General features: G+C 38.2%; 1 protein-coding gene across 1 annotated transcript in view; it reads right to left on the reverse strand.

Moving 5' to 3' along the window:
• Positions 1–3,746: 3,746 nt before the first annotated feature.
• Positions 3,747–26,175, reverse strand: part of DNMT3L (DNA methyltransferase 3 like) — a 166,834-nt gene continuing 144,405 nt past the window's right edge. Inside the window, exons 9-14 of the mRNA XM_020995934.2 lie at positions 25,855–25,942; positions 24,261–24,349; positions 13,047–13,122; positions 9,943–10,082; positions 8,078–8,163; positions 3,747–4,073 (exon numbers count right to left, since the gene is read on the reverse strand). Of these exons, the coding sequence (XP_020851593.1) occupies positions 3,914–4,073; positions 8,078–8,163; positions 9,943–10,082; positions 13,047–13,122; positions 24,261–24,349; positions 25,855–25,942 (639 nt within the window). The 3' untranslated portion in view covers positions 3,747–3,913. The remainder of the gene's footprint in view (positions 4,074–8,077; positions 8,164–9,942; positions 10,083–13,046; positions 13,123–24,260; positions 24,350–25,854; positions 25,943–26,175) is intronic.

The following is a 26,175-nucleotide window of genomic DNA, read 5'->3' on the forward strand; positions in this document are numbered from 1 at the left end:
ACACAATAGTATTCCATCACAACCACATACCACAGTTAGTTCAGCCATTCTCCAATTGATGGACATCCCCTTAATTTCCAATTTTTTTCCACCAGAAAAGAGCTGCTACACACACACACACACACACACACACACACACACACACGCACACACATGCACACACGTACATGTAAGTCCTCTTTTTGTTCTTTATCTCTTTTGGAATACAGATCTAGTAGTGGTATTGCTAGGTCAAAGAATATCCATGGTTTTATAGCCCTTTGGGCATAGTTTCAAATTGCTCTGTGGACTCAGTTTACAACCCCACCAACAGGAGCACTAATGTTATTATAGCGTTCCTTTCCCCTGTGTGAAAATGGGCCCTCAATGCCCAGCACCTAGAAGTGCTTGAGTTAGAACAAGGGATGCTAAGAGGTGAAGGTGAGGAGTGAATACATTTAAAGCAAAGCCATGGAGACAAGATGTCATGTTAAAAAACAGCAAGTAGGACAGTATGGCTATATGGTAGAATATGTGAAGGGGAATAATGTATAATAAGTCTGGGAAAGTATAGGGCATACGTTGGAACAGGCTTTACATGAAAGAATTTGCCACTGGGAGAACAAGCTGACAAAATTCTCTCCTGGTACTAAAGACGGCTTTAAAATGGTTGTGATTTAATGCTAATTTTACTTAATACCTTCTTTCTTTAATCTTGATCAAGTTTTGTATATCTGCAAATGGTGTGATGTGGATTCTTTTTATTTCTGTAGACTTTCTCAAGACTTAAATCTGTCTGATGAACAAATAGCCCAATTGCTGGGCATCGATGGTGCTGTATTCATTTCCCCCCTTGCTTTCGTGTCACATTTCTGAATTCACATTCACAATTTTTCAGTTTGGACATAATTTATATTGGAATTGCTTTATCTGGTTGTGGCTAATATGTGTGATTTTTAATAGAAAGCAAATGAGAGTAAGGCTGCAAATGTGAATGAGATCACACTTTCATTAACAGTGGTGGATGGTTAGAGGCGTTTGGCTGAAGAGGAGTAATAGCTGCTCCCTCCATCTGGCACCCAAACTTCATGTGGGTAGATTTGCTCTTTCTCAACTCTCCTTCAGGCATGATTCTCTGCTTAGTCATATGCTTGCCTTTGCCCAGTGAGAGGAAAGCAAAGTTGCTGTGGGTACTTGCTTTAGAGGTGTTTGGAGAGAAAGTGTCTCTTTCTCAAGCTTCCTTCTTCCTAACGCTGCTAACTCATTTATGCCTAGTGGGATTCATGAAGGCCAGAATTCATAGGGTTTAATCTTTTCCCTACCTTAGTGGAGTTACACTGATATTTATTGCAAAAAAATTTTTTTGGTTCATTTTTTGAGCCTTCGTCTGGGAAAACCCCAGTGTTTCACAACGAAAGTTTCATTTTCTCTGTGTATTTGGCTATAACCTCCTTCTTAACTGCCCTTGAGTTTATATATATATATGTATATATATCTATGTATATATATATACATATATATATATGTATATATATATACATATATATATATATCTATGTATATGTGTGTGTGTATACATGTATATACGTATACACTCACACACATATATATATATATATTAGCACACACACACATATATATAAAATCAATAATACATTAGGTTAATTGTAGTTTTATCCTAATTCTAGCTTTTATGAAGAACAACGTAAAGAAAGACATAGCCAGCTGAGGTGGCACACACCTGAAATTCCTTCTTCTAGGAAAGCTGAGACTAGTGGATTCGATCAATCAAAAAACATTTATTAAGTGCCTATCATGTTCTAGCCACTGGGCTAAGAGCAGAGGATTACAAAAAGAGGCAAAAAAACAGCCCCGTCCTTAAGAAGCTCACAATCTAATGTGGGAGAAAATGTAATAAACAGAGAATTTGAATTGTAGAATATTGAGCTGGAATATGCTAAGCTAATCAGGTGGTTGTGGTAAATCTGGCATAAACATGATGATCCCCTGAGAACAGGGGAACATGAGGCTATCTAAAGGAACAGGTCAAAGCTCCCAAGCCAATGACCAATGGAATCTACTCATGAGTGGCCACTGCACTTCCAGCCTGGATAAGATACAGAGATCCAGCCTGAAAAATGAAAACTGATGTAAGCTTTGGAATGGATGCACATTTCCCCTCCCTGAATATTGTGAAGGAACAAGAGAGAAGGAAACTACCACTTGTTGTTCAGCTATTTCAGGACTGTCTGACCGTTTGGGACCCCATCTGAGGTTTTCTTGGCAGAGATACTGGAATGGTTTGCCATTTCCTTCTCCAGCTCACTTTACAGATGAGGAAACTGAGGCAAACAGGGTTAAGTGACTTGCCCAGTGGCACACAGCTAGTAAGTATCTGATGCCGAATTTGAACTCAAATCCTTCTGACTCCAGGCCTAGTGTTCTATCCACTGAGCCACCTAGCTGCCCCATTTACTAGTTCCTAGCCAAAGAAGACAGCCACAACTTTTTCTGCAGTGGATCCAGATAGGTCTGTCTCTGCACCCACTGGCCCTTGACTGCCCTGGTTGACACTTCTTGCCTCTAGTGAGATTTCAGCTCCCCTTCTCCTCCTGTATGCCCCCTCCATCCCCATGGTCATGGTATAGTGGTATAATCGTATACACATATACATACATATACACACATATGTATATATACACACATATGTATATATACACACATATGTATATATACATATATGTATATATACATACAGATAGATGTGTGTGTGTGTGTGTGTGTGTGTATATGTGCATATATATTTTTCTTTCATGGTAAAATCACAGTCCCAGGGCTCCCAGGAGCACATGTAGATAAGGGTTGGGACTTTATATTCTCCATTAGATACTGAACTTTAGTGCCAAAGCACAGTCCTTTGTAACATCACACTTTATAATCATAGACTCAGAGTTAGAAATAATTTTAGAGGTCATCTAGTCTAACTTCCTTATTTTATTTGTGTTTTGTTTTTTTGTTTTTTTGACTAGGCAATAAGGTTGAGTGACTTGCCCAGCTAGTAAGTGTTATGTGTCTGAGGCCGGATTTGAACTCAGGTCCTCCTGACTCTAGGGCTGGTTCTCTATCTACCGTACCACCCTAGCTGTCCTAACTTCCTCATTTTATTTGTTTTTTTTTTTAATTTTTTGGTTTTTTTAGCTAGGCAATGGGGTTAAGTGACTTGCCCAGGGTCACACAGTTAGTAAGTGTTATGTGTCTGAGGCCAGATTTGAACTCAGGTCCTTCTGACTCCAGGGCCAGTGCTCTATCCACTGTACCACCCTAGCTGCCCTAACTTCCTCATTTTATAGATGAAGAAATGGATGCCCAGAGAAATGAAGTGATTAATTGCTCAGTATCAAACAGGTGATAGGTAATCAGACAGAATTTGAATCCAGGTCCTTTAATTCAGACCCAACATTGTTTCTATGGAACTTCATCATTTCTTTTCCTGACCTTTGCTAATGTGAATTGTGTGCTTTTACATAATAATATTAGCTATACTGCAATTGCAAATAAAGAACATGAAAGCTGATGAAATAAATGCCTTTTAATAAATCTGTTAAGATGTTTGAGTTATGGCACATAAATAGTTTCAGGAACTTTTCAATATATACCCCGTATAACAAATATTTTAAAAAGCAAATGGAAAAGTCATACTTTTAGGCTTTTTAACATTAAATTAAGTAGTGTGGATAAGCAACTTGGGGCTTAGGATATCCTTTTCATAAGTAAAACAAAGCAACAAACATAGATATGACAAAATATAGCAATAACTACACAAATCATAAAAATCATATGAGAAAATAACCATAAAACATATACAAAAGAGCAGAATGTTAGGAAACATTTAAAATAATAATATTTTTGATTATGGTAAATGACTCACTTGAAATTAAGAAGTGTGGTCTTTGGGAAAGCATTTAAAATATTCTTTCAGAGGGAGAAAGCATTTATTCACAAGCCTGGCTGGCCACAGAGAAAAATCATTCAAGCTCTGTATGTCCTGTGCTAGCAGAGACAAATCCCAGTCTGAAGCCAAAGTTGAATTATTGCTACAAAACAAAAAACAAAATGGAAAGGTTATAGTGCCTTAAAACAAATGCCATCCCCACCCCCACCTCCAAGCAGGAAGGAACTAAGGACTGGAGTGGGGAGGAGTTAGAATGAAGAAGAGATGGGAATGAAAGTTAGAAGAAGATGGTGGTAGTAAAAATGGCACAAAGAACTTGAAAGACATTAAGATGCAATATGTATAGGTTGCAATTTTCTGTGGTAACTAAAAACTCGATAGTAGAAGCATATACATGTTTTCTATATTATGAAGTCAGAAATTATCTTTAAGCGTGTGATGCCACAGGAAAGTTTTGGGCTTCACCTCCGGTGGAACTGGCCTTCATGCCTTCCCTCTGATATCAACTTCTATCCACTCTCTGTATCACTGGAATGTTCTTTCCTACATTAGAATGTGAGCTCTTCTATCCACTTCTATCCACTCTCTGTATCGTTGGAATGTTTTTTCCCACATTAAAATGTGAGCTCCTTGAGAACAGGGACTGTGTTTTTGGCCCCCTTTGCATCCATAACATTCAGAAGAAAAAATACAAGGACACTCTCAAGGTCTCTCTGAAGAACTTGGAAATTGATTGTGAGACGTGGAAGACACTGGGACAGGACTGCTCAGCATGACGTGCCTACATTGAAGAAGTGTCTGTGCTCTACGAGCAAAGCAGAATTGCAGTAGCTCAAAAGAAACACGAGATGCACAAATTTAGGGACATCTCTCCAAATGTTCATATGGACTATTTGGACCTGACCTGTGCTAAAGCCTTCCAAGCTCGTATAGGTCGATCAGCCAGTCTGTCACACTTTAGCTTGACCCTCACATAGTGATGTCATTTTGGTCCTCTTCAAGAACAAGGGACAAAAACCAACCAACCAACCAACTAATATCTAACTGTTGGAATGTTTTCCTCTCCATTGGAATGTGATCTCCTTGAGAGTAGGGTCTATGTTTCTGGCTTTTGCATCCACACCACTTAGCACATTGCTGGCACACAGCAAGCATTTAATAAATGCTTGTTGATTGACTGACTTAATCAGGCTCTCACGCCTTGCAAGCAGTTTTTAACCCTATTTTCACAAGAAAATTCCTGAAATCAGTCATGGGATAAACAAATAATAAGAGGGGAAAAAAACTAGGGCAAATAAAAGATCATGGGTAATCCTCATCCAGTAACAAATGAAGTAAATAGCTTTGATATGAAATTAATGTAATAGAAAGAGTACTGAAACTATAGTCAGAAGTCCAGGGGTTTAGTGACATTTAACTGTTTATGCAGACTTCGATGCGCTGTTTCACCTCACTCAGCCTCAGTTTCTTCCTCTGTTAAATGGTCTAGTCTAGATCTAGCATTCTGTGGAATTCCATGCATCACACAATTCTTTGTGTAACCGATAGATTTCTAAGCTACAGCTTATTGGGGAAACATTTATTGGGGAAACATCAGATATAATGAAATCTCAGCAGGTTAACAACATAAGGTTAGTCCTTTGACATTTCTTGGTATACAATTCCATACCTATGCAGCTACAGTCTCCAGAGTTTAGTGTAAGTGTATGTTTTGTAACTATCCTAGCCTTTCCCCTACATAGTCATCTACATTTTCTTCCTGTTTGGGGGTCCATAAGAGTAAACATGAGTAATAGAGAACTGGCTTACCAGTTGGGAAGATGTGGGAGCAAGACCCACCCTCTTCTGACAAATACTTGCCGTATGACCCTGGGAAAGACCTTTAACTGCTTAGAAACCCAGGCAACTTTCTTAATACTTTAAAGTTGTATAGTGATCTACAGTAGAAAAGGGGGTTTCCTCACTGGGAGTTTTTTATAACAGTAAAATTACTGGTTCAGAACTCTTTTTCCATATACTCATAAACTAAAAAATAATTCTAGTGTTTGAGATACTTTACATTAGGACAGGTGTATAAAATTAATAGTATTTGATAGAATACATAAAAGTATTTGGGGGGATATTTGAGTGTATTGGGGGTCAGTCACTTTAAAGAACCATACAATTGGGTATCATCTTCCTAGTACTATGTTTTCATTTAGTGAATATTTCTTACTTTTATTTAGTTCAGATTGTTTGGTATAAATGAGCAATTTCTGTACTTGTCGATGTGGGCCAAGGACATGAATGTTGTATTGGAGCTTTCAACTTCACTTTAATTCTTTTTACTCTTTCCATACTTTTCACCTACATTTTATCTATTTAGGCTTGGTGGAAAGTCCCATTGTGGGAATAAGGACCTTGAACATCTTAATAAAAACCACTTTGGCATGTTCAGTTTGGAAATGGCTGACAATGTGAACATCCTCTCTGGTCTTTTGCTGCTTTTAGAAAGATTTCACATGTGACTGCTATCAGAAATGGAAATGGTTTTTTATTTTAATGGATTTGTTTTGTCTTCACCAAATATCAAAAAAAGCTCTGAGCATCAAAGAAAATACATCCTTAAAAAGAGGGAAATTTCCCAAAGAACTTTTTTTCCTGGGAAATAATAACTTTCCATGTCTTAGACTAGTAATCTTGGTTATAAACCCAATTAAAATATTTTGCTTAAAATTAGTCATTTCCACCCCCATCTCCCAAATTCCAAACACAATAATCCTAAAAAACACACTGGCTATCTAGCCCCAATATAGAGGAGTAGGATTCTTGTGCAGTCCAAGGTGGAATACTTTACAACCAATAACCAGGATCATATGGAATATGTTGGTTTGTCATAGTACCTGGGGGAAGAGTTGGGATGGCTGTTTTCTTTATCTTCTCCACTCTACCTATAACTGTTTCTTTCCCCACCAAATCTAATTAAATCCAATCTTTCATCAAGAAAGAGTGGATTAGAAGAGAAGATAAAGAGATCAAAGGCATATTTTGGTGGGCAGTTTTCATCTGTTTAGAGAAATATTTCAATATATCAAGGATCCATTATTTTGTCAGGTTAGGTATTTCCTTTGCCAATGCAAATCACAACACTTCTCTCACTTAATGGACAGACTGAGAGTTTCTGTGTTTTGTCACCTCAAAGACGCACAGTCTTTGAAACTGGAAGAATTTAGGGTTACTGTCATACCATGATGAGGAATTAGGATAGAATAATCATCATCATCTTCACCACCATGATGGTGATCATTGCTGTCATAGTCATCATCATTACAACCACCACCACCACCACCATCATCATCACCACCACCATCATTATCACTATCATCATGATCATCACTACCACCATAATCACCATCATCATCATCATCAAAATCACCCCTACCATTTATATTGTACTTTAAGATTAGCAAAGTGCCCAATACATATTTTTTGTATTTGACTCTCAAAACAACCCTCTGAGATAGGTGCTGCTATTATCCCCATTTTACAAATAAGGAAATTGAGGTTTAGTGAGGTTAAGGGTCATACAATTAGTATGTTTGAGGGCAGGGTTTAAAGCCCTATATTCTTAACTCCAAGACCAACATTGTATTCACTGTGACATATTGCCTGTAATGGAGGCTCCAGTAAAAATGATAAATTTAATAACCTCTAAAAAAAAAAAAAGAGTCCTGAAATAGTGTTCTACATTGCTCTACCCCACTTCAAATGCAATTGGTGGTGCCTATGTGATGAATGGTTGCCACAACTCTTTTCTAAACAAGAGGCTTCACTGAAGATTCTTGGTTTCAGGGTGTCAAGGAGATGGACACTGAAATTATGTAGGCTACATCTTCTGATGCTACCTTTTGAGATTGGGATACTTGAAAATGGTATGGTCATTTCAGGGTAATACTGAGAAGAGGTACTTCCAAAGGAAAAACATTAGCCAGGCCAATGGCCCTGAGGTGAGATCTATGGTTTTAGTTATTAGAAAGGATCTCTTCATTTCCTCAGCACTGTTTCTTGACTCTACATTGTCATTGTGTCCTGTATCTTCAAAACCGTTCCTGATTAAATGGGTTTTCGGTTATTTGACTGAACATCAAATACAAAATTTTACGTCACCTTTTCATGGATGGTATATTGCTCCATACAAGGACTGCATTCTTGATCATCTCATCACACATCTCATATATGGTCACTGGATCAGTCTTAACAAATAGAAAATATCACTATGGATGAGTATGTGCTGGATGCTAAGTAGCAACCTTTCCCCACTGCCCCCCTCACTCCATATTATGATCTGAATGAGTACAGAGAGCAGTTAACAGCAGAATCATTTCTGATATTCAAAATGTGTTTACCAGGTTGTCTACATTGAATAAAACTGATAGATTAATAAAATATTCATTTATATTTGAAACTTTTCTTATGCAGATAACTCCATGAGGAGAAGTACAACATTTGAAAGTTACTTCCTTTGAGTTTTCTTGGAAATTATTCTGACGTGGATGCAATCTTTTGCATAAGCAGCTTAGTGAGCTGCCAACCCTTCTGTCCTCAGTATTGTGAAACTGTGATCCCTAATAGGAACCACAGTGCTACTCTAAGTATGTGACTTGAATAAAATCACATGAAAATCTGATCCAGGTTTAACGATGGCATTATGTCAGTTTGTATAACTTTAAATGAGTTTTATACGGTATAAAACATCGCAATTATTACAAGTCTTGGTGATATTGGTATACATATTTTTAAAAAGGACAAATGCTGGAGCAAGATTTAGGAACAACTATGCATCATGATCTCTATGTGGATATTACTTTCACTAGTGCAGATTGTGCCCCACCAATGCCCGCTCATTCTGTACCATTCTTGCCCATATCCTTCCATAAATTCTTCACATAGAATTTTCCCAATGTGCTGTAAACCCTGTTCTGCATCTCAATACCTAAAACTGAAACAGTTTGCTTTCTATTTTTCTAATCATGAAAAAGAATTGAAATTAAAAGTTTTCCTTTTCACGGGATACAAATTAAGGCAAAAATTCCTTATCTCCTGCAGGGTATTTGTAGCTATGAACAGCATCCTTTTGTTATATTTTATTTTTTAAACTATTTAAAGTAAAATTACAATCAGGAAGAGAAACAGTTTAAAGAGAAATTAGAGGAAAGCTCTTGAGAGAGGAAGGAAGAGGTCTAAGACGGAATGAGTAAAAACGTTCATACACGATTATGACTCATAACCTGAACTGAAAAATCACTGAGACCGAAAGAATTATCTTTATAGTCTGAACTAATGTCAAAGAAAGATAAGACTGACAGAGATTGGAATCGTGAGCCAGTAATGAAGACTCATCCATGACTTAGTATGAATCAAAGTAAAAAAGAAATGCCATTGTCATTGATTTTGAGGTACTTGGTGAGGAAAAGTGTGCCGACAAACAAAGGAGGACAAGAAAGCAAAAGGGAAAGAAAGAGAGGGAGGAGGAAAACAAAGAAGAAGAAGAAGAAGAAGAGAAACAAGAAGAACAAGAGGAAGGAGGAGAAGAAGAAACAACATAATATTGTCTCTTCAAAAGCAAAATAACATTATTTCTACAAAAGTAATTTTGGACTATATTCCATATCCACATATGGTTATGATTCCCACCTCTTTCTTATAGGCCAACACCTATGATTATGGCAAGATTTAAAAATTAAGAAACTAAATTGATGGTCCCCTAGGTCAATATCCCACTGTTAGAAAAAGAGATTATATTTCTGCAGCATTTGCATGTCAAAGATAATGAGGCTTTAGCCTTTAGCTTGTGGTATCTAACTTAAACCATTAGGTCTGCTCAATAAATGTCAGCACTTAAGGGTGCATGCTTCCAAGAACACAAGGCAAACTTTGTGTTACTAAATGAGGAAACGATTTGAGGGGACTCTAGAAAAAAAAGATCCTGTTTGTTGTGGTGAGTTGACCTTGAAACACAAACAGCTTTATACCTCAAGGAACCGAGAAGCAATTTCTCTATCATCTTCGGTCAGGACCAAATTATCCACAAACATCCAGAAAAATGGCTTTTCACTGTCCATCTTAGGCTTCCCATATTGTAAGACTCGGTAATACTGAAGGAAGTACCATACTAGAAATAGCAGAAAATAAGGAAAGAGAATTATTATTCAGAAAAGAAAAAAAGGACATAATCCTAGAATGTCTTCCTCTAGAAAGTGGCAACATGGACCCTGAAAATAAACGATGAATTAAAAATGAGGGTGAGCATGCCAGAGCAGAATGGAAAAGAGAATTATTTGATACTGGATACAGATTTATGATCTTGTTTTCATTTAGTTATATTTTAGTTTCTCGTTTCATTTCTTTCCTTACATCTAGTCTTTCCATTATAAAAGTAATGGGTAAAATCTGTTCAAGGGAAGTATCAGAGAAAATAGGCTCCGCTTGGTTTTTGTTGAGTTTGTATCTATTTTGAATTATTTAAAAAAACATTTTATTTATTGATGCTTTATGACTTTATATCATTTTAATTTTCCAATCCATCTTGCATAGAACTGTCCTTCGTAACAGAAAAACCTCCAGATAAATAAAACCAAAACATTGACTATTTTTGACAGTGCAGAATTCTGCATCCATTGTTCATCACATATGTCTCCACCAAGTGAAGGAAGTCATATGGGTTATTTTCCTTATGATTTGTACAACTGAAACACCAAGGGCATGATTTAGGTTTGGTAACACATAACTACTCTCCTTCTACAGGGAATGAAGCCAGATTAGTTCCCAAAAACAGAAGGCATTTATTCTGTGAGTCTCCTCTGCCAGGATAGTTTTATGGTTTGGGGACCATTTCATTATAGTGCAGGAGCTCTCTCTGTAGAATGAAATGGGAGAGAGGAAGGGAAGGCCCCTACCATAGCATGCCTGATTCTTTGGCCTGGAAGAAAGAAAATAGATACTTCTAAACCATAATGGAATGTTCTCTGAGGCTTTCTAGAAATTGAGGACTCTGTCCATCCCTAACTGCTTGAGTTTGGTGTTGCTGTCACTCTTCTGAGGGCTAGCTTTGCTGTGTAAAAAAAGGAAAATTCAATTTAATTCAATTTAACAAACTTTTACAAAATGCCTTCCCTAGGCAAGACAATATATTAGTCTTCCGGAGATACACAGATGAAAAACACCAGTGTCCTCACTTTTGTGGAGTACACTGAAGGGGTATTTCATCAGCACAAATCAATATGATACAAGATGGCATATAGTAAGGGAAAAGGAGAGATCCAGAGAAAATGTAAGAAATTTGATGAAGAAGATACTTTTAGATGGGATGGGGATAAGCTGAGGGGAGGTTGCTGTTTGGATGAAATTGGTCATCAGAGTTTGGGCATTTGTTGCCTGCCACCATGGCATATTCTCCCTCCCCTCCTGAAAGTTCCTTATACCACTTGAAGAATAGAACAAGGAACATAGAAATGCTGACCGTCAAGGAGAGCAGCTTTTACTATGTCAGAGATTTTTAACCTTTTTTTGTGCCACGGATTTCTTTGGTAGTCTGATGAAGACTATGGACCCCTTCTCACAATAATGTTTTAAATGCATAGAATAAAATACTTAGAAATACAAAGGAAATATAATGGGAACCAATTGCACCAAAACATAGTTATCAAATGTTTTTACAAAAACAAGTAAAAGAAACCCTGTGCTGGTGATTCTCCACTCAAATCACACTTAAGCCGTGTTGAGACAGAGAATTTGGGAAATGGATGAGAGGAGAATTTTCTACTCTTAGTCACTTGTATCTGTCTGAGAGGGGAAGAACCTAGCTTAATGCTGGTTATAAAGTTATTTACATATTCCTATTGTAGTAGGGACAAAACCTCTCTTTACTCTGACCTGCTCTTTTTTTCTCCAACGGGCTGCATATTCCCTAGCCATCTCTACCTATGGGCACAGGATAACTTTTTCTACTTTATAACCTTCATTTCTCCCCTGCCTCTTCTCTGAAACCCCTCATATCTAGAATCTTCTGTTCCAAGCTGGAAACACCCAATTACTTAGTTGATTGATGGCTTTCTATATATGATATCAAGGTTGGGATACCAGTCCCTCCCTAGCTTATAAAAATCTGAGCATCTCTAATCCCAGGGGGGGCACACTTATCTCTACTTCCAAACCCCCAAGCCAAGCAAGCTACCCAGAACCATAGAATGGACCATTGTCCAGAAATCCAAGACAACTGTCTTCTCCCTCCCTCCTCTTTTGTGGCCTGAAGACCACCATGGCTGAGGATCCTCGAATATGGTCCTAGTTAACCCTTTCTCTTCCCCTCATGCTTTGAATGTTTTAGTCAATGTGTGTGGGATGAACTAATGTTAACATCAGGACATAGCAGTCCAGCACCCACTGGGCATCCTTTCCACTTCTTTTCATGACTCTTCTTGTTGTTCTTTCATTATCTCCAGTTTAGCCATGGGACCTTCCTGTATGGGCCTCTTAAACTAATTAAAAAAAAAATCTATTGCTCTCAGCATTGCCTGATTTGCCTGGTTTTCTTTATGAAGCTCTGGACAGTCCCTAGACCTCATATTCTAACTGTTTACTTGATTTTTAAGAACAGCAGCAACAAGATGTCAAAAAGCTAAGAATAACAAAAATTTTAGATCTATTCATGTATTTCATTTTCCTTCTTCCTTTTAAAGTTGTATTTATTTTTTAGGACTGGGTTTCCCTACCTCACCCAAGCTAGAAGTGTAGGGGCTGCTCAATAAGCAGATCCAATTCTAATCATCCTCAGGGGAGCTTTGGCTTGCTGTTTCTGAGCTGAGTTAGTTGGCTTCTCCTGAGGCAACCTGGTGTCCCAGCCTGAACACTCATTATATTAATGCAGCCTTAGTGGGAACACTCTGTGGGCTGAGCCCCCTGGAGCACAAAACCTCCAAACTCAAGCGATGTACCAACCTCAGCTGAGATAATAGGCCCATGCCACCACATGCAGTGATCTTCTAAATAAGGAAGCAATGGTAGGTAGGGTAAGGGGACAATGCACATAAAGAGAATTTCAGGAGATAGTCATTTAATGTCTCAAAGAGTCTCTTACCAGGTGGATGTTCGGAGATTTGACCGATTGGAGGAGTGGAACCATATATTAGATCAAATGGTCCCCATTCTTCTACCTAATTAAACAAACATTTCAGAACTTTTGTTATAATTTCTTTATTCTAACATGTGATTCAAGATTTCTAAAAAGGTATATATTAATCTCTAACACATTTGTGATAAGTGATAGGACCTCTCTGTCTTTCTCTTATAGCATCATGTTAGTAACAACAAATGTAGCATAGGTTATTGAATTATAGAATTCTAGAATGAGGACCTTTAGGATTTAGAGATCATTTAAGTCCAACTTCTACCTAGATCCTCTCCCCAGCATCCCTTTCAAGTTGTTTCCAGTCTTTGTTTGCAAACCTCTAGTGATAAATTCATTGGATGTCTCATGAGAAAGCCTTTCCTTTCCACGGTAGAACATTTTCAATTTTCAAGAAGCCCTTTCCTATGTTGAGCTGAACTCTATCTCTACGTGCTTCTGTTAGTTCTGTCTTCTGGAACTACACAGAACATGTCTAGTCCCATTTCCCCATGAGAGTCCTTCAAAAATATAAAAAGCTGGGACAGCTAGGTGGCACAGTGGATAGAGCACTGGCCCTGGAGTCAGGAAGACCTGAGTTCAAATTTGACCTCAGACCCTTGACACTAGCTGTGTGACCCTGGGCAACTCACTTAATGCCAATTGCCTCACCAAAAAATGATATATGTATGTGTGTGTATGTGTGTGCATGTATACACACACACACACACAAACACACACATATATATAAACAGCTATCATGTAGCCTTCTCTTCTCTAGTCTAAACATGCCCAATTCCTTAAACTTCATAGGGCAAGGTTTCTAGATCCTTTCACTCTCCCACCAGACTCTTTTGTCAACATTCCTCTTCAAATGAGACACCTAGAATAGAACATAGTCATCTATGATGATGGCAGCACATGGATGAACTTCTGCCTTCCTGACTATGAACCCTGCTTTGGTTAACGTAGTCCAAAGCTGCATTTCTCTACCAAAGTCTTTTTCTGAAGCTTCCTTGTGACATGGAGGTGACTCCCCGCTATTCAAACTCTGACAGGCTCTTCTCAGCTGGAAAGATTTTAAGTTGGAGCCCAGAGATGAGCTATATGTCTGTCATCCCAGAGCCAACCTGGTAAGTGAGAGGGGTTCACCACAAATCTGTCTGCTGATGGTTGAACTTTTTATCACCTGCAGTTCTCAAAGGCAAGTTACTAAGTCATAGAAGGGCATCCCAGGAGACAATGCTCACACCACTGAAGTGGAGATCTGACCATTTTCTGGATAATAATCTCATCACATTGACTCATAATGGACTTGAGGTCAACTAAAACCCCTTAGTTGTTTTTCCTATGGCTGGTCACTCTCTCCCATCTTCTGCTTGGGAAACTGTCAACATGAACTTCCTAAAGTACATGTTAAGAACCATAAGTAAGGCAGGGCGAGTGGGGCTGTGTTCTGCAGCACTTCATATATTCTCTTTTCACCCTCCTGTCCCTTGCCTAGCCTTACTCCCAGAGAATTGTGGTTGCAACTCTCCAACTGAGACCCTCCTTCCTCCATCATCACACCACTTGTCCACTATCCTTTTTCAGTTAGGAGGGTTAAGTGCCTTAGAGACATGGGCCAGACTCTCCAGGGGATGAACCAGCACCCCTCCCAATGTGGCAGTAGCCCATGGGGGCCTCATCACGGGTGGCAATCCAGACTTAAGGACCCATTTTAGATTTTTCACCAGGTATTTCAATATCATCAGTGTTGTGGCTTTCTGCTAACTGAAGGGGACACTAAGGCCTTCTTGCATACCAGGTGAACCATCCCCCCTCTCCTTCCCCAAATACTTTTCATCTGGCATCTGAGTTTCTAGTTAAAGATCTGCACAGGTCTGACCATGCCACTGTACAGCATAACAGTTTCCGGTAGCTTCCTGTTGTCAATACATAATGTCTTAATTTGTCATTTAAGGTGATGGTGGGGGACAGAATATGCAATTTCATAAGCATCTACTACTATGCGCCAAGCATTGTGCTAAGTACTTTTACAAATATTATCTCACTTGATCCTCACAACAACTCTGGGAGGCAAGGTGCTATTATTATCCCCATTGAGGAAATGAGGCAGAAAGAGGTTAATAAGAGTAGTAATAATAGCTAACATTTACATAGTTGCTTACTATTCACTAGGTACTATGCTAAATACTTTATAATTAATATCTCATTTGATCATCACAATAACCCTGAGAGGTAGGTGTTATTATTATCCCCACTTTACAGATGAGGAAACTGAGGTAAACAGAGGTTACCACATGGCTAGTAAGTATTTCTGGCCACATCTGATCTCAGGCCTTCCTGACTCTAGGCACAGTATTCTATTTTCTGCTTTCTCCAAGATGGTTCATAATCTTGCTTCAACTAACTTTTCCAGCCTTGCATTACATGAGTCCTCTTCACACACTCTACATTCAAGCCAAATTGGCCTCCTAGATGTTTTCTGAGCTTGGTTTCTATTTTTCATCTCTTTCACACAGGTATTCTACCATGCCTGGAATCCTCTCCATCTTCATCTCCACCTCTCAGAATATTTACCTTCCATAAAGGCTCAAGTCACCTGCCTGCATGAATTATCCTGATTCCCTCTAGCTGTTAATGCTCTGAGCCTCCCCAAATTACCTAAGGTCTAAATATGTTTCTCCCCATAGAACTTAAACTCTTTGACAGAAGGAATGCTCTCTTTTAGTATCTGTAGTGCCAGAACCTAGCACAATGCCTTAAGTAGTAGGTACGGAGTAATTTTTTTTGTTAAATTGATTTAAATTTTACTGAACTGAAATTTTACTTTAAAATTTTTATTTAAATTTTATTTAAATTATTTATTTTATAGAAATTTATTTATATTGAATTGATTAAAAATGATTTAAATTTTACTTTCTGAAAACTATAAATGATCTGTCTACAGTATAACATTCCAGTCCAGTAACTTCATCAAAAATAAAAATCATAATGATAATAATATAACATGACAATAGCTGGCATTTATAAAGTGCTTTAAGGTTGGCAAAATGCTTTACATGTGTCATATTGTATCAGATTAGTCTCACATATCTTGTTTCTAGTGACCTCACGTTGACTTGCTTCACATCTAGCTAAAATATCCTTTAAGACTTACATGAACTGATTCTGCGTAAAGGGAACAGAACCGGGACACAGTACGCAGTAACAGCCACATTGTGTAACTTTGATAGACTTAGCTCTTCTCATCAATGCAATGATCTCAGACAATTCCAAAAGACTCATGATAGAAAATGCTATCCACATCCAGAGAAAGAACTGAATGCAGATCAAAGCATTTTCTCTTTTCTTTTTTTTTCTTTTTTCTTTCTCATGGTTTTTCCTCTTTTGTTCTGATTCTTCTTTCACAACATGACTAATGTGGAAATATGTTTCATATGATTGTACATGTATAACCTGTATCAGATTGCTTGCCATCTTAGGAAGGGGAGAGGGGAGGGAGGGAGGAAGAAAAAAAATTAGAACTCAAAATCTTATGAAAGTGAATGTTGAAAACTAAAAAAAAAAAGAGAAAGAAAATTATCACATTAAAAAATAATACAAATAAAGTATCCTTTAAAACACAAAAGAGGTAGTATCAAGTGAATTTATGTACAGTAAAGGGAGTCAGGGAAGTGGGAATAAATATGCATGTTCTTTACTAAACAACTTTGCCTTAAGTTGGCCCTGTATCCAAGTATCCTCACCCACAAGATGCACAGATACAGCTGAAGATGGGTGTGGTTACAATCATCCAAGGATAGTTTTGTGGAATGACTCTTGAGTGAGAGACTATTAATCCTTGACAATGGACCCCTTGGAGTGTTTTCCTGATCATGTTCCATGTGATCCACACATCCTTGGCACACATCCATACACAACTGAACCCTTAATGCTCTCAGACACAATTCATGACTTCCTGTCTAAGCCTTCTGCACTTGCAAACCTTAGTTCAACTTCCCTTTTACTCCTACAGATCTCCTTTTGAACCAAGCCATTCACCAGCATTCCCTTATTCCCTTACTTGATCCTCTGAGTCTGTTAAATTCCAATAATCTACATCATTTCCTTGAAGGGGGGAGGAGACATCTGACATTCTTGTATTATTCCAGAACAAAAGCAAATAACTGCACTCTTTCATAGGCCTTCCAACTGAGATGACTGACAAACATGTACTAATATGCAGACCTGTAACTCTTGTGTGTTTGGGTGAAAAGGTATTTTGAATTATTCAGCTTAAATTACTTCTCTGCTCCATTCACTTTCCAGTTGGGTCCATTGGCTTGCTTCCCAACTTTTGCTTGTGACATTGTATCCTCAGAACTAAACATGGTACCTGGCATAGTAAATGCTTAATGCATGTTTGTTAAAATGAACTGAATGGAACCCAAATTTAGAAAAGTGATGAATGCAAAAAGATTTTCTAGACATGTTATGATCTGATGATAGTTATGCCACTTATCTTGTGCAATTCGTCCAACTGCATCAATTTTAGGGGAGTTTATGAATATAATTTTTTAAAGACCTCATGAGCTATGTGAGAGAAATGATTACTAATAACCAATGATATAAGGAGATTCAGATTTCCCTCTTTTTCTTTTATCCTCATTTCAAGACCTCAGTCTCTGCAGGTTGAACTAACCTTCTTCTGTATCCGAACTCCACCCAGGTGGGGCAACCATTGTGTCTGCTCAGGTTTGGGTGGGGATAAATTCTCTTAACTGATTGCTTAAAGCTGGGGGTAATTTAAAAAGTAAATGACATAATCAAAGTTCAGGTCCAGCCCCTTATTATAATATTCATTCTCTTATTAATTGTCAACCAATCAGAGTTGATTGTCACCCTCAGAAACATCTACTCTTGGAAGGACATATAAACTGTGAGCCCGCCCCATGATTGTCTTTGGTCTAAGAGAGAGACAGCCAAAAGACCATCCTCTTACTAAAATGCTGTAATTATTAATAAAATGATTGAATTACCCAGAAATTATGTCTTTTGAACCTTTTTAAATGCCACAATGGGGTGTTGGCTTATCTTGATGAAATCTTCATTGTGGAATAGTATCATGGTTAGGATTAGGATTAGGGTTAGGATTTGTGGAGTTGTGTATAGACAGCTGACTTTGGCGATGGGATGACCTTCCCTCAAATTTTGTCTCTGACACAAACTGGCTGTGTGATCCTGAATAAGTCATTTAACCATTAAGTGGCCCTGGCAATCATCTGAGGCTTATATGTTACAGGGAAGGTCCTGATCAACATTGGTAGACATAGTTTCTCACCAGGAGTTTCTTATACCAATGAAATCAAAGGTCTGGTAAAAACATTTTTTCCCCTGTAGTGTGAGACCTCACCAATTCTATAAATTGTCCTGAGTTTTCTTCAGTACCTATGATAATACCATGTATCTATTAAGTCAGAGTAGTGCCAATTCTAGGAGATAGACATATTATAGTACATAGTAGGCTGAGGGGCATTATCAATGAAAGCCAGTAAAATGAAATCCATGTTACAGGGAAATCCTCCAATCCATGAAATCCCTGTGGTGCTTTAACAAGATCTGAAGAGTATAGGATTAGAGCTGTAAGGGACTTCAGAAGTTCTTAAATTCAATCCCCTCATTTTACAGAGGAGCAGACTGAGGAACAGCAAGATTTAGTGATATGCTTAAAGTCACACAGATAGAAAGCACCAGAGCAGGGATTTGATTCTGCTCCTCTAACCCTAAATCCATTGTACTTTCCATTGTACTCTTGGTAGCTATCTTTTAACTTTCTTGTCCTGACAATACCTCTTACACACTTGTTAACACTTTCCACTGGACATTAAGGGTAGGAGATGCATTTAATAACCCAAGCAACATCTTGACCTACCTGGACCCTCATGAATAATCATATCAAATTAAATTAAAAATTAAAACTCTATTTAATAATAGATGGTTAGGACCAGCCTTTCACACTCTGTGCTTCCCTCCCGCACAACACAAATCTGCATGTACTTCTTCTATAAACTGACCTCAGTAGAGAGAGGGGGAAACAAAATAAAAGAAAACAAAACAATTATACTAAATGAGAGAAAGGGCTAGTTGCTCTATGTTTGGGGTAGGGAGAGATCCTTGTAGGGGATCTCCTTATTCCATCATTATTCACATTGACTGTAAGAATCTGGACTTTTGTTTTTTCTTTTTCAGTCTGTAGAGGAGACAAGAAGCCAATAAATACATACAAACAAGCTATTTCCATCATAAACTGGAAATAATCAATGTGGGATGGGGCACTAGAAAATGATAGGGAGAGAATTTAGTAAAGCCCTTATTGGCACTTGTCCCAGCTTCACTATTAACTAGCTTCCCCGGCCATGATCAGCCACTGGACTTCGATAACTCTGGAGTAGAAAGTGAGGATAACTACTTTGTGTGGCTCTACCTCATTCTGAACCCAAGAGCCTTGGGAATAACAATGCTTCCAGCCCATTGTCCATAGCCACCATCCTGGGAAGCAACTCTGATGGAGAGGCAGCCAGGCAACCCCCAGATACATCTCTTGAAGACCAGGAAAAGGAAGTTCTTGCTACCAGAGTCCTTGACACTGTCAAATAATTCAAAATCAGAAGCTAGTTGGATTTTATCATTGAAAACGATAGCAAAGAAGAAGAATTACCATCTGCTTTGCTGCTGTTCCCTAAGAACCATGGGACCTTTCAATCTCACTTGCAGCTGAAGCCTTCCAAATGTGGTGGAATGCGAGCTCCCTGACAGCAGAGACTGTCTGGCTTTCCTGTCCGCATCCCTAGTGTTTAGTACAGTGCTTCATAAACATTTCATTCATTCATTACCCTACTCCCTCCTGCTCCTCGATTATTTCCCTCAAAGGAACTTCTAAAAGAACCTTAACTAGTTACACATTTTCCACCAACTTTAATATTTTAATTCATTCCCATTAATTTCATTACATTTCATCTACCTAGATTCAGTCCAGGTGACTAGTCTATTGAGAGCTTTCCGGATATTAACTCTATCATCCAGTGCTAGTTATGCCACCCATGTTTGTGACATATGCAACTGGATAATCATTCCATCTGAGCTTTTATCCAAATCATTTCTCAAAATATTAAACAGCCTGGGGCCAAGCACAGATCCCTGGGGAACTCTGCTAGAGACTGCATTCCAAGATGACATGGAATCAGACCTTTTAGGTTAGGCCATTCTGCCATTTCCAAACTATTCAATCCTATCATGGTCCTCCTCAATTACCTCATATACTTCCCACTGTTCCCACTGTTTATGTCAGAAGGAGTTGGAACCTGCATGAGTTTACCCGTAAAATCCCCAAACTAAATATAAATGGCAGTTCAATTGAGAGTGCACACCCAGGGAGCCCTTAGGTGTTGGTGATTCCATTCAATTTAGCAAATATTTATTGTTCCTACCCAGCAGGGCTGGCTGGCTGCCCCAAAGCTGCATGCCTCAGCCCAGCTTTCTGTGCAGCTGCCTGGATTGTGATTTGGATTATGATTTCCTGCCCCCTCCCCTACTTCCATCTTTCTTTCCCTTGAGATCTAAGTACTTCCTGTTTCTGGCATGAGTCAACTTCCATTCCCTTACTCTTCCTGGAAAGGGGTGTGGAACTGGAAATGAAAAACTTGTGCAGCATTTCCTAATGATTGGATTCATTGCACATGTTAATTTGGTGACCAGTAAGTATGCCTTAGCAAATCTTCTCATGAAATGAAAAAGGACAAATAAATAAAAAGAAGGAGACCCTGGGTTGGGGCAGGATTTCTAGACTGAGGATCTTCCAAACTCACTAACTTGGAGTAGTTACTAAGAGAATAATAATGGAAAAAAAGACTGTCCCTTTCCTTCCAGAGCTGAGAGAAGGTCTGTAGTCTGAAGACTGGCCCCCTCCCCAACAGATCTCTTCAAGATGGCAGTTTCCATGACATTGGAAGCTGACACCAAGAGTACCATCCCTTGACCATTCTGCACCTTCTCCTCTTTGTCTAGTAAGATGTAGGGAGTCTACAATCTGAGAATTCACCATGGTATAGACTAACTGGAAAAGCCTGGGTTTGAATTCCATCTTGGACACTTGCTAATTGCAATACCTTTAACAAGTCGTTTCCCCGTCAAAATCCCAATTTCTTAATTTGTAAAATAGGGATATAATTCTTGTCATATCTACCTGAAAGGGTTCTTGTGATGAAGTCACTTTGCAAAAAGTCAAAGAACTATATAAATGCATTATTATCATTTGTCTTATAATACATATTTTATAATCATGGTACAGTTAGACTCTAGGGTTATTCAAATTTGAGGAACAGTGATTCATATAGCAATATTTTTTCATAAAAGATATGTAGGCATATGTCTAGAGTTGGAAGAATGGAAAACTGTCACAGAAATTGGTGGAATATTTGCCAGCTGGGTCCCCTGTAAAATCATCAAATTGGATGTCATTTTCTGCACTGCTGTTCTACTATTTGGCACATTTAGTCAGATTGCCCTCGGCTATCCAAAGTACATCATTTCCCCAACCCTACCTCCTCAGGATGGGGGTAGGCCTAGTCAAAAGTTTTCTTTGATACTTTTCTACTTGGCTTCCATCACAATTTTTTTTTTTTTACCTTTTGGCACCCTCTCAGCCATCTCTTTCATTATGCCTAATTATTTTAACCATTTTTCTAATTTGTAAGTGAATCTTTAAATCAAGAATTGTAGGTCCTAGACAGTGAGCAACAGAAGTATTTTTTTCAGGGGGAATGTGGAGAGTGATAATTTCAATGCCTTTGAAATCAAGACAGGTAGGCAATGTCTACATATTTATGTTTAAGGACATATACTAGCTGTGTGGTGATGGACAAGTCACTTAAACTCACCATTTGCCTGGAAATTCTCTAAGACTATATTGTATATAGAGGTGTTGTTGATCCACCTTGGCAGAGGAAATTTCTATACCAGGAATTACACTCAATGAAGAAATGATAGGCACAGGCCATTCTCCTCTCTCTCTCTAAACCCATCTACTTAAGGGCTCATTCTGCAATCTGATATAGTGAATAATGAAAGGATTAAATGATGCTTCAGATGTTGCTCCTTAGAATACAAGTTCCTTCAGTCAGTGAGGTAGTGAAGTGGCTAGAGCACTGATCCTAGAGTCAGGAGGACCTGAGTTAAAAATTTAGCCTCAGGAACATACAAGCTGTGTGACCCTGGGCAAGTCGCTTAATCCTGATTGCCTCAAAAAAAATATATGTATGTGTTTGTGTACATATACATACATATATATTTACATATATATGTATATATGTGTACATGTATATGTGTATACACACATGCACACACACACACACACACACACACATACACACACACACATTCCTTTAGGGCAAAAGTTCTTTTTCCTTTTTCCTTGTTTTTTCAGTGCTTAACAGAGTGTTCTATTGTAAGTGCTTAATGAATAATTGTTGAATGAGTGAATGAATCAATGACTTACAATGTCAGTGTAATAACTACACACCAAAACAATTTGGCTGCTTATAAAATAACAATCCTGGTGGCGATAATAACCAGTCTTAGTAGTTCAAAGATACCTGGAATAGAAGTTAGAAAACACTAATTCAAAGCCTTCCTCTGACACCTGCTGCCAGTGAGACCATGGGCAAGCCACCCTTCATCTCGATAAATACGAATAACAACATTAGCATTAACTAACATGAACAAGGCCACTGTGAAGAAAGTATGACAGTTACTGTTAATAATCTATTACTACTATTAAAAATAGGACACGTTTCTAATGTCATTTATGGTATACAAAGGAGGGGAAGAGAATAAGCATTTATATAGTACCAATCATATGCCAGGCACTGTGCTAAGCACTTTTCAAATATCTCATTTGATCCTGATGGCAACCCTACAAGTACTGTTACTATCTCCATTTTACAGCTGGAGAAACTGAGGCAGGCACCTAATTAAGTGACTTGCTCAGACAGAGTCATACTGTTAGTACATGTCTGAGGACAGATTTGAACTCCCGTCTTCCTAACTGCAGGCCCAGCTCTCTATCCGCTGTGCCACCCAGCTACCTTAGTATTTTCTCCTAATATCCCTGCGAGGGCAGCATTATTATTCCTATTTTTATAGAGGAGGAACCTGAAGATCAGAGAGGTAGAAGTGATTTGCCCAAGGCTGCACACTACTAAGGGGTAGAGCCATAACTTAAACCACATTGTCTGAGGCTCATTCTAATATGCCACAAATACATGGCTATGACTAATAGCAGTTTGGTTCGCTAATCTTGAAACTGGCTCTGGTACAAGGTAATATACATTAATATGCAAATCTGTTGTTTGCTCAGTACATATTAAAGGAATATATACACACACACTCACACACACACATGTATATATCACAGACTTTGTTCTCAAGGCAGCTAAGTGGTGCAGTGGATAGAACACTGGGCCTAGAGTTAGGAAGCCTTGAGTTCAAATCCAGCCTCAGATGCTTCCTAGCTGTGTGATCCTGGACTAGTCTCTCTGGACCTCTGCAAAAGAAGGGGATTGGGGGAGCAGCTAGGTGGTACAGTGGATACAGCACCGGACTTGGAGTCAGGAGGACCTGAGTTCAAATCTGGCCTCAGACCAAACACTTGACACTTTTTAGCTGTGTGATCCTGGGCAAGTCCCTTAACCCCAACTGCCTAAAAATAAAAAAAAAATTAAAAAAAGAAGGGGATTGGATTAGATAATCTGAAGTACCTTTCTGCTCTAAATCTTATGATCCCATGAATGGGTATTTTGTATCACAGTACTATCATATGGGGCCTTGGAAATTTAGGGAAGCAGAAGTCAGAGATATACAAGAATAGCTGGGATTTCATTTCAGTGTTCACATGATTCTGAATGCCTAAAAGAATGCAATGCTAAAGTTTCATCATTTAATTTCGGCTTTCAGGGGAAATAATGAGGTAACTGGTGTCCATGTATTTCAGACAAAGCATTATGTACATTAGCAGAACATAGTGGTTTCCTCCTTTATTATGCAACATCTCATATATGTACATAATTTCCGCTTCAGTAGAAATTAGATTTTAGGGCTACCAAAATTCTAAAATTAGTCAAACACATTCTGCTTTATTTTACTTACATCCTTCCTGAGTACATCTGTTACATCATCTAGATGTTTCAGCTTTCCATTACCAGAACTGTTTTCTAAAAATCCAAACTCGATTAGCTCTGTATGGGGTAAAGAAGGAACATATTATGTATTAATACACATTTTTGATTCCATAAGGCAATAATAGAGAAGTCTAATTACTAATTTTTAATAGCAGACCTACCACTAGAGTTCAGTCCACCAAGGTTGTTTAATTTCATTGTGGTTGGTGTTCCCTTGATCAATCTAGATTATAATCCTTCCCTGCTCTAGTCAATAGTTCTAATGATTTGTTGTGGCTGGACAGAGTCATGACACAAACATATAAGCCCAAGAAATATATTAAATTTTAAAACCATTTTAAGTTTCAGTTTTTTATTGTTTTTTTAAAATTAAAATTATAAAGTCATTTCAAAAACATGTTCTAAATGACTAATAGTAAGAGAAATACAAATTAAAATAATTCTGAAGTTTCACCTCATACCCTGCAATGACAAAAAACAGGAATGGTCAATGTTGGAAGGATTGAGGGAAAGTAAACACATGACTATGCTCTTGGTGGAGTTATAACATGGTCTAAGCCTTCTGGATAGTTATTTATAATTCTGGAAGAAAATTGGTCAAACTGTTCATAACCTTTGACTCAACAATTCTACTACTGGACATATACACCTCCAACTGACTGCTAGAAACCTATGGATATTCCCTTCAGCAGTCTGGATTAACCTGGATGATCCAGAAGCATCTCAAAATCAACACAGCCAGAACAGATGTCATTATTTTTCTCCTCAATCCGTTCCTCCTCTGAAGTTCTTTACTTCTATTAAGAGCACAGCCAAAGTTCACTATCCAGCAATTAGCCTTCATTCTTTACTTAGATCTAATCTTACTGTTACTGAGTCTTACTGATTCTACCTTCTCAACATCTCTGCATTGCTTCTGTCTATTTAGACTGAATCCACCCTAATCCAGACCCTTATTACCCCTTGCCTGGACTATCAAAATAGGCCCCGAATTATTGTTGCTGCATCCAGTCTCTCCCCTCTTTGATCTATCCACCAACAGAGCTGCCAGAGGTCCACAGACCACACTTTTAGAATTGTTAGATTTGACATCCTTTCTAGCTCAAATTCAATCATCCTATGATCCCTTTCTGAGGCTCCGTTTCCTCATCTGTAAAATGAACATAATACTTGTGCTACCTTTTAGGCTTCTTATGAAGAATAGGCATTAGTCAATGCATGGAAATGAGCCATTATTATTCCTACAATACATTAACAGCTCTGTAAGCTCTGATTGTAATTTAGGACTGGAGCATTTACAATTTGATATAATATATATTCCTCTTTAATCTTTATATGGAATGTAAGTGCCTTGAGGGCAAGAAATATGTCTTCTGTTCCTTTTCTAACTAGCATATTGTTGAGTGTCTATTAGATAGACAACAAATTTTCTTTTATTGGTATCTCCCCAGACCCTTTGAGTTAATCAGTACTCATGAAACGCTTATTAAATGAACATGAAGGTCTTTTTTTTTTATTTTAAAAGAGATAACAACTTTGGATAAGATTGTAAATACATTTACCTTCCTCAATATCACCAAAAAGAGATAGAACTTGGATTGGTTTTCGCTTCCATGCAGGCACAGTTTTATCCGTTTCCAGAGGTCTCTGCTGTATTAATATATAAACAAACATTTGTTTTGGGTCCTCTTAGAAAATGAAGAATGAACAACAACATAAACAAAGAAATAAGTAGAGAAATAACTTTAGAAAGGTTTGCAGTCTATTTGATCACATGCCATACAATTCCTCCTGTGCAATCAGGGCAGCTAGGGGGTACAGTGGATGGAGTGCCACCCATGGAGTCAGAAAGACTCATCTTCCTGGGTTCAAATTCAGGCTCA

The sequence above is a fragment of the Phascolarctos cinereus genome, unplaced genomic scaffold (genome assembly GCF_003287225.1).
Source record: "Phascolarctos cinereus isolate Bilbo 61053 unplaced genomic scaffold, phaCin_HiC Scaffold_726;HRSCAF=1367, whole genome shotgun sequence".
NCBI classification, from domain to species: Eukaryota; Metazoa; Chordata; class Mammalia; order Diprotodontia; family Phascolarctidae; genus Phascolarctos; species Phascolarctos cinereus.